The 12,148-nt window shown below is 43.2% G+C and overlaps 1 protein-coding gene across 1 annotated transcript in view; it reads left to right on the forward strand.

Annotated features, from left to right (window-relative positions):
* si:ch211-117c9.5 (sodium- and chloride-dependent creatine transporter 1) overlaps positions 1–12,148 on the forward strand; it is a 43,061-nt gene that overhangs the window by 24,285 nt on the left and 6,628 nt on the right. Inside the window, exons 6-10 of the mRNA XM_052481835.1 lie at positions 2,714–2,848; positions 2,935–3,038; positions 9,100–9,224; positions 10,360–10,472; positions 11,304–11,444. Coding sequence (XP_052337795.1) covers positions 2,714–2,848; positions 2,935–3,038; positions 9,100–9,224; positions 10,360–10,472; positions 11,304–11,444 — 618 coding nt within the window. The remainder of the gene's footprint in view (positions 1–2,713; positions 2,849–2,934; positions 3,039–9,099; positions 9,225–10,359; positions 10,473–11,303; positions 11,445–12,148) is intronic.

Below are 12,148 nucleotides of genomic sequence, written 5' to 3' on the forward strand. Positions count from 1 at the left end.
GGACCAGAGTACCATGTCTGGCCTAAGGTTGGTAGAAGCAATCTCAGGTGGAAAAATGAGTTGCTGGCCAATATCGACAAGCATCTTCCAGTCCCGGGCCATGGCTAGGTGTCCAGTTTCTGGCTTTGTAGGAGGATACTTGGGCCTTTTCTGTCCCTCCCGGATGAATGTTGTTGTTTTGACGGGATTGCTTGTTTTTGGAGGTAATGAATTGGTTGCACTCCTCTTGGTCTCAAGTGCTACAGCCAGGCTCTTGAGGACCTGATTGTGCCTCCAGGTGTAGCGGCCTTGTGAGAGGCTGGTCTTGCAACCTGTCATTATATGCCTGAGAGTCGCTGGAGCTGGGCAGAGGGAGCAGGTCGAGTCCTCGCCATACCATTGATGTAGATTTTTGGTGATGGAAGCACATCATAAACAGCTCTTATGATGAAGCTGATGTTGCTTGCCTCCATTTGCCAAAGCTCACCCAGTTGATCTTTCTCCTCTCCAGGCCTTCCCACCGCGTCCATTGCCCTTGTTTAGCAAGAGAGACAGCCTTTGCACTTCTTGCAGTCTCCTCCTGTCTGCGCACCTCCTCGACCACCAGCTTCCTGCGTTCAGATGTTGTTGCCTTATGGAACGTTGGTTTGCTTGCTGCCAGGCCAAAGCCTCCTCTTCCATGCTGGATATTCCCCACAATGTCTTGGTGTCTCAGGGCTGATGTTGCTTGCTGCACAGCCTTGGATGATGTCCATTTCCGTCCAGTTTGTAGAAGAGGTGCAGCCTTGCTAATGGTCTGGTCTTTGGAGTCCTTCAATGTCATCTGAAGTCTTACTTTAGAGCACTTGTACTCCTCCGTTAGACTTGTAAGAGGTAGTTCAAGGACCCCTTTGCCATAGAGGCCGATGTTACTCAGGCATCGTGGGACACCCAGCCATTTCTTCACGTATGAGGTAATGGTTCGCTCCATCTTCTCCACTGTTGTTAATGGGACCTCATAGACGGTGAGTGGCCACATTACCCGGGGAGAAGTCCAAACTGTAGGCACCAAAGCTTGAGCCTCCCAGGCAGTAGGGTCTTGTTGATGTTCTCAAGACCGTCGGCGATGTCCTGCCTTACTTGCTGCACTTGATCTTTATCCCGGAGGCTTTCGTTGTACCATCTACCCAGGCTCTTGATGGGTTGCTCAGATACCGTTGGTATCGGGTCATCTCCAATGCAGAACCTCACATCTTTAAGCTGTCCCTTGACTATGGAGATGCTTCGAGATTTGCTTGGCTTGATTTTCATCCGGGCCCACTTGATGTTATCCTGCAGTTTTGCAAGTAGCCGCCTGGTGCATGCTGCAGTGGTGGTCAGTATAGTCATGTCATCCATGTATGCTCGGATAGGTGGGAGACGGAGCCCTTCCTTAGTTCTCTCACCGCCGACCACCCATCTCAATGCCCTGATGATGACTTCCATGGCCATAGTGAAGGCCAGAGGAGAAATTGTACAGCCTGCCATTATGCCTACTTCCAAGCGCTGCCATGTTGTTGTGAAGTCAGGTGTTGTGAAACACAATTGCAGGTCTTGGAAATAGGCCTTTACCAGTGTAGTGATGGGTTCTGGTACGTGGAAAATGTTGAAGGATTCCCAGAGGAGTTCATGGGGAACTGAGCCAAAGGCATTGGCCAGGTCGAGGAAGATGACATAGAGGTCTCTCTTGTCCTTCTTAGCTGTTTGGATCTGGTGCCAAATCATACTAGTATGTTCCAGGCAACCAGAGAAACCAGAAATGCCTGCTTTCTGTACAGATGTGTCAATGTACTTGTTCCTTTCCAGATAAGTGGACAGCCTCTGTGCTATTATACTGAAAAAGATCTTCCCTTCGACGTTGAGAAGGGAGATTGGTCGGAATTGACTGATGTCTGTCGCATCCTTCTCTTTCGGGATTAGCACACCACCAGCCCTTCGCCATGCCTTTGGTATTATTTCCTTCTGCCACACTATCCTCATGAGCCTCCAAAGAAAGCGTAGAACATCCGGGGCGTTCTTGTAGAGCTTGTATGGTACTCCATTAGGCCCAGGAGCAGAGGCCGCTCTTGCTCTTCGGACAACGTTCTCTACTTCCCTCCATTTTGGAGGGTCAGTGTCCAGATTGAATTCTGGTGGTTGAATAGGTGGGATGTCATGTGGGATGACTATCTGCTCACGCCTTTTCATGTCCTGGTGGACATTTTCCAGATGTTCTTCCAGTTCAGGCTTTGGAGTTTTTAGGATTCCGCACTTTTCCTTTGCGAAGAGATCTTTGACAAACTTAAAGGGGTTTTTATAGAACCGTGTTCTTGAGTGTACCTTCTTCCTACGAAGTTTCCTTAAGTTTTCCGCTCTTTGCAAGGTTGCCAGCCGACATTTAATGTCTGCTTGGAGTAGCATGAGACCTTCTCTCTCTGCATCAGAGGCCTTCTTCCACTGCTTCCTCAGCTGCCTTCTCTCTCTGACAAGTATCTCGATCTCCTGCTGCCTCCTATATTTGGCTGGCGGGGGTTGTGTCTTGCCACTTCTCCTTTCGTTTACTCCAAAGCGCTCTTCTCCGTAGTGGTAGATAATGTCTCCCATCCTTTCAAGCTTTTTCTCTGCTGTTCCTACCTGTTGTTCCAAGATTTTTGTCAGGTCGTTGTTGATTGTTTCCCACTCTCTCTTGTAGGTAGTGTAGGTAGTGTACTTCACAGCTCTGTTTCCTTCCCTGTAGGTAGTGTACTTCACAGCTCTGTTTCCTTACCTGGTCCTGGTGGTTCTGTTGGCCCATGGTGTAACCTTACCTGGAGCGCTGGATGGGATTGTGTACTATCTGAAACCAGACTGGTCCAAACTCTGGGAAGCCCAGGTATGGTGTGTACAGTACAGACAGCATGTGTTGCACAGGGATATGCAAGGATTGTTTTAACATAAATATTCATGTTATGTTCCTAGGTGTGGATCGATGCTGGCACTCAGATCTTCTTCTCCTATGCCATTGGTCTGGGTGCTTTAACTGCCCTTGGCAGCTACAACCGCTTCCACAACAACTGCTACCAGTAAGTATGACAAAAAAGCACAGTTAGACCATAAAACCCATCAACCACTGCTACCAAACATGACCACAAATTGGATCCCCCCCAAAAAACTGCAGGGATAATTAGTTATTGGTTATGCATCTTTATTCTTAGTTGGATAAAATGTAAGAGAGAAAAAAAGCATTGTCTTGTACGTCCATTATTCTCCCAAGAGTGTCTGAGTATAACATCTAATAATCCGAGTGAGTCAGCTCCCTCACTAGTCCCACTGCTACAGCAGCTCTGGGTTGACTGGCAGAGTGTTTAGCATAGACTGACTCAGAAATGTAAACAAACCCAACTTCCTAAAATGGCAGTTTTCTGGACGTTGCCAATAATATGGACGCTTTTTAATTAGATACCAAGTCTTGATACTAATGTTAGGCCTTAGCGAGAATTTATGGAATGTCCATTTAGGAGTAGCCTTTCAATGACTTTTTTCTATTCTTTTTTGTTTACCTTAGTTAGAAATGTACATGCAGTCTCAGTTATGACGGTATTCATATAAGCTAGTCATGGTCCTCTGATGTAGGCTATATGATAACCATAAACTGTAAATGAGGGTAAACAGGGTATGAGAGAGTTTGAGTTTTCATTTGGTTTATAGTCTAGTAGGTGACGGAGCTGAGCTGATGAATGGAGCTGTTAAAACAATGCTTCATAGTCAGGGACCAATCAGCACATTCACCTCCTGTCCACCAATCAGCACGTCCACCTCCTGTCCTCACAGTTGTATAGGATTTCATGAACTTGTTTCTCAATGGTTGTCTTGAATTAACACTTCACACTTCATCCATGTATCACTGTTGTGCTATCTGTCCACAAATCACTCAACATACAGTAGCCATGAACTATTATCTGGACCTCTGATGATGATGATTCCAAATGCATCCTGATTAGGGATGTTACGGTGACCGTATTACCACTACACCGGCGGTCACGAAGGTCATGAAGGCAGTCAAAAACCATGTGACAGTTAAGTCACGGTAATTAGGCTTCTCCAAGCTCTGATGCAGGTCGTTAGTAGTCTACCAAACTTGCTAACTGCCTGGTACTCAGCACTCTATTGTCCCTCTAATCACTCTGACATCAATGTAAATGTATTTGAAAACCTAATCAAGCACTTCATGAGAGCCCATGAGCTCATGTTGCGCAACATTTCAGTAGGCTATGCAATTCCGCAAGAAAACAGAGTGATGGCCTCTACTAAAAAGAGGAGCATCCCATCAGCTTTCAGTAGGCTAGGCCTACTATATTTATTTCTCAACTTTCCTAATATTAAGCACATTGCTTATATTTGCAACAGGAGTATAGCCGACCTAGCTGGCATGAAAATAAACCAGGGGGAAAAGCGTCCTCCTTTCTTTTCTTCTTAATGTGTTTGAGCCAATCAGTTTTGTGCTGACAAGATAGGGTTGGTAAAAGACCAAGTCCATATTATGGCAAGAACAGCTCAAATAAGTAAAGAGAAACAACAGTCCATCATTACTTTAAGACATGAAGGTCAGTCAATCCAGAAAATGTCAAGAACTTAGAATTTATTTTTCAATGCAGTCGCAAAAACCATCAAGCGCTATGAAGAACATGGATCTCATGAGCCTCGCCACAGGAAAGAAAGACCCAGAGTTACCTCTTCTGCAGAGGATAAGTTCATTAGAGTTACCAGTCTCAGAAATTGCAGCCCAAATAAATGCTTCACAGAGTTCAAGTAACACATCTCAACATCAACTGTTCAGAGAAGACTGTGTGAATCAGGCCTTCATGGTAAATTGCTGCAAAGAAACTACTACTAAAGGACACCAATAGGAAGAAGAGACTTGCTTGGGCCAAGAAACATGAGCAATGGACATTAGACCGATGGGAATTGGTCCTTTCGTCTGATGAGTCCAAATTTGAGATTATTGGTTCCAAACGCCGTGTATTTGTGAGATGCAGAGTAGGTGAGCAGATGATCTTCGCATGTGTGATTCCCACCGTGAAGCATAGAGGAGGAGGTGTGATGGTGTGGGGATGCTTTGCTGGTGACACTGATAGTGATTTATTTAGAATTCAATGCACACCAGTATGGCTACCACAGCATTCTGCAGTGATACGCCATCCCATCTGGTTTGTGCTTAGGGGGACTATCAACAGGACAATTACCCAAAACACACCTCCAAGCTGTGCAAGGGCTATTTGACCAAGAAGGAGAGTGATGGAGTGCTGCATCAGATGACGTGGCCTCCACAATCACCCGACCTCAACCCAATTGAGTTGGTTTGGAGTGAAATCTACCGCAGAGTGGAAGAAAAGCAGCCAAGTGCTCAGCATATGTGGGACCTCCTTCAAGACTGTTGGAAAAGCATTCCACATGAAGCTGGTTGAGAGAATGCCAAGAGTGTCCAAAGCTGTCATCAAGGCAAAGGGTAGCTACTTTGAAGAATCTAAAATATAAATACACTTTTTTTTTGGTTACTACATGATTCCATATGAGTTATTTCATAGTTTTGATGTCTTCACTATTATTCTACAATGTAGAAAATAGTAAAAATAAAGAAAAACTCTTGAATGAGTAGGTGTGTCCAAACTTTTGACTGGTACTGTATATTATTTAGTATATGTAAAGACAATATTAAATCAAGAATAGTCTGATGGGTGACAATATTAGCCTATCACTTGTGAATTATATATTATCACTTGTGAATGATGCCCAGAATAAGAAACCATGCCCTTTTTTGTGACTTTTTCTAGTCATAGTCACATACCGCATGTAGCCACGCCCATTGGCCTATATGTTTTAATAAGGTTTGTATCACAACTAAAGTGGCCTAATAACGTCTTAATATTGAGAACAATAATACGCTTTACAAGGGGTGTAGAGCATAACTGACATACATAAGCAGCATGTGAGTTTCAATTTTGGGGAAAATAATTTTCACCATAAAAATGCACCTTTTATAATAAAACCATTACATGCCTAATTGCATTTATGGTCACTTTTGATTATGGTGTTTTCTGCTAATGGAACATTCACGCGTATAGCCTATTACGATGTGCGCATTGCTGCGCTTATAATGTGAAGAAATACCCTAATAGTTTATCAACATTTTAAGCTAAACATTCTGATCTGTTGCGTCAACCACATTCCGTAAAAATGTTTTTGGGGATGCTAGTGGTTGTATTAATTTGGGATCTATCGCATCCCACAACTGTCCCAGACTGTGTTTGGAATATTTATTTCTCACTCAGAATAGAATAGGTCAACTTTTGTTCAATGGGAGATAGTAGATTGACATAGGCTAGTGCTTTTGCTGATTGTTAAGCCGACTCATCTTGTTGGCTGATGAAAAGTACAAGTGGACAGTTCTTCCAATATCTTCAATAAGCACCTCTGAATTGGATAAGGACACGCGCAGTTGCGTCACCGATGTGCCTGTCTTCACTTGTAGCCTGTGAGAAAGACCCGATCACGTGATGGAGCACACAGCACTCAGGGAGAAGGGCACAACGGCCATTTTTTTAGGGTGCATTACGGACACACAAAGGGGATGCCGCTGTGAAATTCTAGGCATTATCTAGTGCTTGTCAAATTGTGAATGAGTGACTGATGTAGTGTGTACAGCCTGCGCAAAAAAAGCAAAGCAGAGCTCATGTCTTTCAAGGGACTTTTTTCAAATAATCATTAGAGTCTCATCATGCAGCCTTACAATACAATGTATTACAAATCAAAACATATAGCCCAACGTTTGTAGAACAACTAAACTAATAACTCTAAATGAATATACAAATACCTATTTCTTTGTTAACCGCTCAACACAGAATAGCCGCATGTGCGCACTCCCTCCAATCGCTTGGAGAACATATCCTTTATGTTTTATTCACCTTTGTTCAATTATTCTTCATAATTTAAAATAATGCCACGGAATTCTAAGCAAATCTTATCTGCTTAATGAACTAGTGTAGCCCACAGCCATTTGGCATAGCCAGATCAGGACCTGACATAAGGACAACTCAGAGTGTGCTATTCTGTTCTTCTGTAATAGACTACATCTTCTTCATATCATGCTTCTTTAGACCTGTGTAAAATAAATTATGCATTTATTGTGAAGGTGTAGGCTATATTACATGGATTTATTGTGAAGGTGTAGGCTATATTACATGGATTTATTGTACTTGTTAAAATGTAGATGTTCCAAAGGCCTGCATCAGTAGCTTGTAGGCTGTGTAGAAGCCTGAAGATGCTAAACATGTTTATCTTAATTAACGGTCAATTACCGTGAGACCGACAGTTATTTGCTTGACAATCACCGTCTGACAAATGTTTGTTACCGCCACAGCCCTAATCCGGAGGCTGACTGTTTGGACCGTTGTTGCATGAAGCAACAGCAATGCTACAAAGCTCAAGTATGCAGGTCATGTTGTTGTGTACACACTCCTCGTATAGCTGGCTCTTAATAAGGGCACAATGGGGCTTATTGGTGGGACAGAGTTGGCAGTATCTACAGGGAGGTTAATCCATCTCAGGGAGGATGGGACCGGGAAGGTAGGGCTTTTTCTACCCACGTTAAAAAATACAACAGTTTACTATGGAATACTATACTTACTATAGAATTCTGTAGTATACTGTAGAATACTATACTAGACGTGTATTACTTACTATAGAATGTCGTATAATACTACAGTAAATAGTACTGTAATAAAATGTTTGCAAAAACAACACTTTTTTAACTATAGTAAATACTGCAGTTCCTCATTTGCATATATCCTGCTTATTCCCCCCCCCCCATATCCCAATTTGTGCTATACATCAGTGAGAAACCTACATGCCAAGTATAGACCATAGTGTGTTCAGTACAGGTTATAGAAAAGAGCAGTGGCTCTGAACTATCTGTTCAGACCCCAGTCCTATCTGCAGGTTATGGAAAATCTGCTATTTTAGTATTTCTCCAATAGGTTTCCTCAAGGAGAAAGCCTCCACTTCTATGTCAAAGATAATTAAACTAAAATACTACAGTAATTTTTGTAAGAACACTACAGTAAATGCTACAGTATTTTACAGTCCGCAACAACACTATAGTAAATACTTTGGTATACTACAAGCCGCAAAAACACTACATTAATTACTATAGTATATACCACAGTATTTATACTATAGATACCTGTAAATATTTCAGTATACTACAGTAAATACTACAGTAAAGTCTACAAAAACACAACAATGAATACTATAGTGTATAAATAAGTAGCAGCATTTTTTTTTACATGGGTTTTACAGAGTTGCCCCTCTATCCACATTCACGATCTAGCCTAATGTTTCACAAGATAGCAATATGGAGTAAATGGAAGTAGAAGTAGTTGGAAGTGTAGCTGTTATTGCCTACGCCTGTCCAATCCTGTCAGATCTGCGTCATAGCAGCGTCATTTGAATCAATAAGAACAGTGATAACAAAGCATTGATCTGTACAGTATCACTTCTAACTGTCCTGGATGGATGTTGTTTCTATCTCTCCCCTTTCAGCCCTCCGGCCATCCTAGTCTTTTAAAGTAGCTCATTTGCTCTCGTGGCTTTAGAGTCGATATCTAAATTACACCGACAACACAGCAGCTATCAGAGAAAAAGCCTACTGATCCTCAAAAGCCTACTATTTTAGCCTGATCTTCATGTCTATTTCTCTTTTATTTTTACATGTTTCTTTCCTTTATGTTGTTCCTTCATTCTCTGTCTTTTAGCTGTCCAGTCTGTCTGTCCATACTGTCTGTCTTTTCTCTGTCTGTCTGTCTGTCTGTGTTTCTGATATTACACATTCACTATTATTACATCTCTTCTCTCTCTTCTCTTTCCCTCTGCCTACTTAATCATGTCTGTCTGTCTGTCTGTCTGTCTCTGTCTGTCTGTCTGTCTGTCTGTCTGTCTGTCTGTCTGTCTGTCTGTCTGTCTGTCTCTGTTTCTCTTGATATCTCTACCACGTCTTCTCTCTCTCTCTCTCTCTCTCTCTCTCTCTCTCTCTCTCTCTCTCTCTCTCTCTCTCTCTCTCTCTCTCTCTCTCTCTCTCTCTCTCTGCAGAGATGCGTTTGTTCTAGCTATGATCAACAGTGGGACCAGTTTCTTTGCAGGGTTTGTGGTGTTCTCAGTGCTGGGCTTCATGGCTGCAGAGCAGGGGGTCGACATCAGCAAGGTGGCCGAGAGTGGTAAGGATAGAGATAGAGATCCCTAAAACACTACTACCCCTGTACCTCATCCAGGTGGCTGGTGGATGCCCAAATTTTTCCAGACACTAAAACATTTAACAGACACATTTTTCAGATTTGTTTTTAATTATGAAGATAAATCACAGAAAACACATGCACACTCAAATATACACTACCATTCAAAAGTTTGGGGTCACTTAGAAATGCACTGTTCTGTGACAGTAGTAGTACACAGCGTTCTACAAGATCTTCAGTTTCTTGGCAATTTCTCACATAGAATAGCCTTCAGTTCTCAGAAAAATAATAGACTGATGAGTTTCAGAAGAAAGTTATTTGTTTCTGGCCATTTTGAGCCTGTAATCGAACCCACAAATGCTGATGCTCCAGATACTCAACTAGTCTAAAGAAGGACAGTTGTATTGCTTCTTTAATTAATCAGAACAACAGTTTTCAGCTCTGCTAACATAATTGCAAAATGGTTTTATAATGATCAATTAGCCTTTTAAAATGATAGACTAGGGTTAGCTAACACAACGTGCCATTGGAACACAGGAGTGATGGTTGCTGATAATGGGCCTCTGTACGCCTATGTAGATATTCCATTAAAAATCTATAGCTATATATATATATATAGTTTCCAGCTACAATAGTCATTTACAACATTAACAATGTCTACACTGTATTTCTGATCAATTTAATATTATTTTAACGGACTTTTTATTTTATTTCTAAACAATGACATTTCTAAGTGACCCCAAACTTTTGACCCCAAGTGACCCCAAACTTTTGGTAGTATATATATATTTTATATATATACTTTTTACACGTTGGCTTTGAATTGAAAATAAAAATCTGTTCCCAAATACTCTGTGACCACCCACCAATGTGACTTCAAAGAATAGACACTCTACCAGCCAATGGCTAAATCTACCAGCATTTGACTGGTGTTAATTCCCCACCGTGATTCATCCCTATATCTTCATCCTCACTTTGACCTCATCGCACTCACCCTGACCCCTTCCTTATCCCTTTCAGCTTGTGCCCTGATAAAACATATTCCCTTCCCGTCTATCCACTCTTCCCCATCTGGTGTTGTGAAAGTGCTGACTAACTCTGCCTCTCTGTCTCTCTCCAGGTCCAGGCCTGGCCTTCATAGCCTATCCCAAGGCTGTTACTCTGATGCCTATGGCTCCAGTCTGGGCAGCGCTCTTCTTCTTCATGCTGTTGGTACTGGGCCTGGATAGCCAGGTATTGGACAATACACACACACACACACACACACGCACACAGAGGGATTCTGACAGTTAATGTCTGCAGTTCTATGACACATACTGTGCGTTCACACATATAGCTACTTACCACTCACAGTGGGGACATTTGAACTTGTCGAGTTGTATATCAAGGTAGTCCATCTTTGTTAGTCCCAGGGCCTGCAGCCATTGTTCCACAAGCACAGAGGCAGTCAATGAGCCTCTGTCTGCCTCACAGAGAGCATCTGACAACTCTCTGTTCATACACTGCTCCTCTCTCTCTCTCTCCTCTGTTCATACACTGCTCCTATCTCTCTCTCTCTCTCTCCTCTCTTTCTCCATCTCTCCTCTCTCTATCTCTCTCTCTCCTCTCTTTCTCCATCTCTCCTCTCTCTATCTCCATCTCTCCTCTCTATCTCTCTCTCTCCTCTCTTTCTCCATCTCTCCTCTCTCTATCTCCATCTCTCCTCTCTCTCTCCTCTCTTTCTCCATCTCTCCTCTCTCTATCTCTCTCTCTCCTCTTTCTCCATCTCTCCTCTCTCTATCTCTCTCTCTCCTCTCTTTCTCCATCTCTCCTCTCTCTATCTCTCTCTCTCCTCTTTCTCCATCTCTCCTCTCTCTATCTCTCTCTCTCCTCTCTTTCTCCATCTCTCCTCTCTCTATCTCTCCCCCCATGACCATTCAAGGATGCAAACAGTGCTGCTGTAGAAGTAACTGTTATTAGAGTATCAGAAAATAAAATATTATCCGATATATTATAATCATGATTATGACATGACAGCATATCAAAGTATGGTAGCAGAATATCAGAGTAATCTCTCTTTCTCAGTTTGTTGGGGTGGAGGGCTTTGTCACGGGGGTCATGGACATGCTACCGCCCAAATCTATGGCGGGCTCGCTGCGTCGTGAGGTTGTCGTGGCGATATGCTGCATCACCTGCTTTTTCATCGACCTCTCCATGGTAACAGAGGTAAGAGGGTCAGGAGAGGGGAAGGGAGGGAATGGATAAATGAAGAGAAGAGGGATGAAAAGAGGTCAGGAGGGACTTATTTAGTAGTTCATATTACATCACTGTTACAAGACAACATGAACTCACATTCTTTCTCATTTCCTTTTCTGTCTTTTCACCCCACTGTTCTCTCTCTCCCTTCCCCTCTATCTCTCTCTATCTCTCTCGCTCTCTCTCCCTCCCCTCTGTCTCTCTCTGTTCTCTTTCCCCCCTCTCGCTCTCTCTTTCTCTGTACTCTCTCCCCTCCTGCTCTCTCTCTCTCTCTGTACTCTCTCTTCCCCCTCCTCCCTCTTTCTTTCCCCTCCTGTCTCTCTCTCTGTACTCTCTCTTCCCCCTCCTCTCTCTCTCGTCCCCCTCCTCTCTCTTCCCCCTCCTCTCTCTCTCTCTTCCCCCTCCTCTCTCTCTGTACTCTCTCTTCCCCCTCCTCTCTCTCTCTCTCTCTTCCCCCTCCTCTCTCTGTACTCTCTCTTCCCCTTCCTCTCTCTCTCTTCCCCCTTCTTTCTCTCTCTGTACTCTCTCTTCCCCTCCTCTCTCTCTCTCTCTCTCTTCCCCCTCCTCTCTCTCTGTACTCTCTCTTCCCCCTCCTCTCTCTCTCTCTCTCTCTCTCTCTCTGTACTCTCTCTTCCCCCTCCTGTCTCTCTCTCTGTACTCTCTCTTCCCCTTCC

The sequence above is a fragment of the Oncorhynchus keta genome, chromosome 27 (genome assembly GCF_023373465.1).
Source record: "Oncorhynchus keta strain PuntledgeMale-10-30-2019 chromosome 27, Oket_V2, whole genome shotgun sequence".
NCBI classification, from domain to species: Eukaryota; Metazoa; Chordata; class Actinopteri; order Salmoniformes; family Salmonidae; genus Oncorhynchus; species Oncorhynchus keta.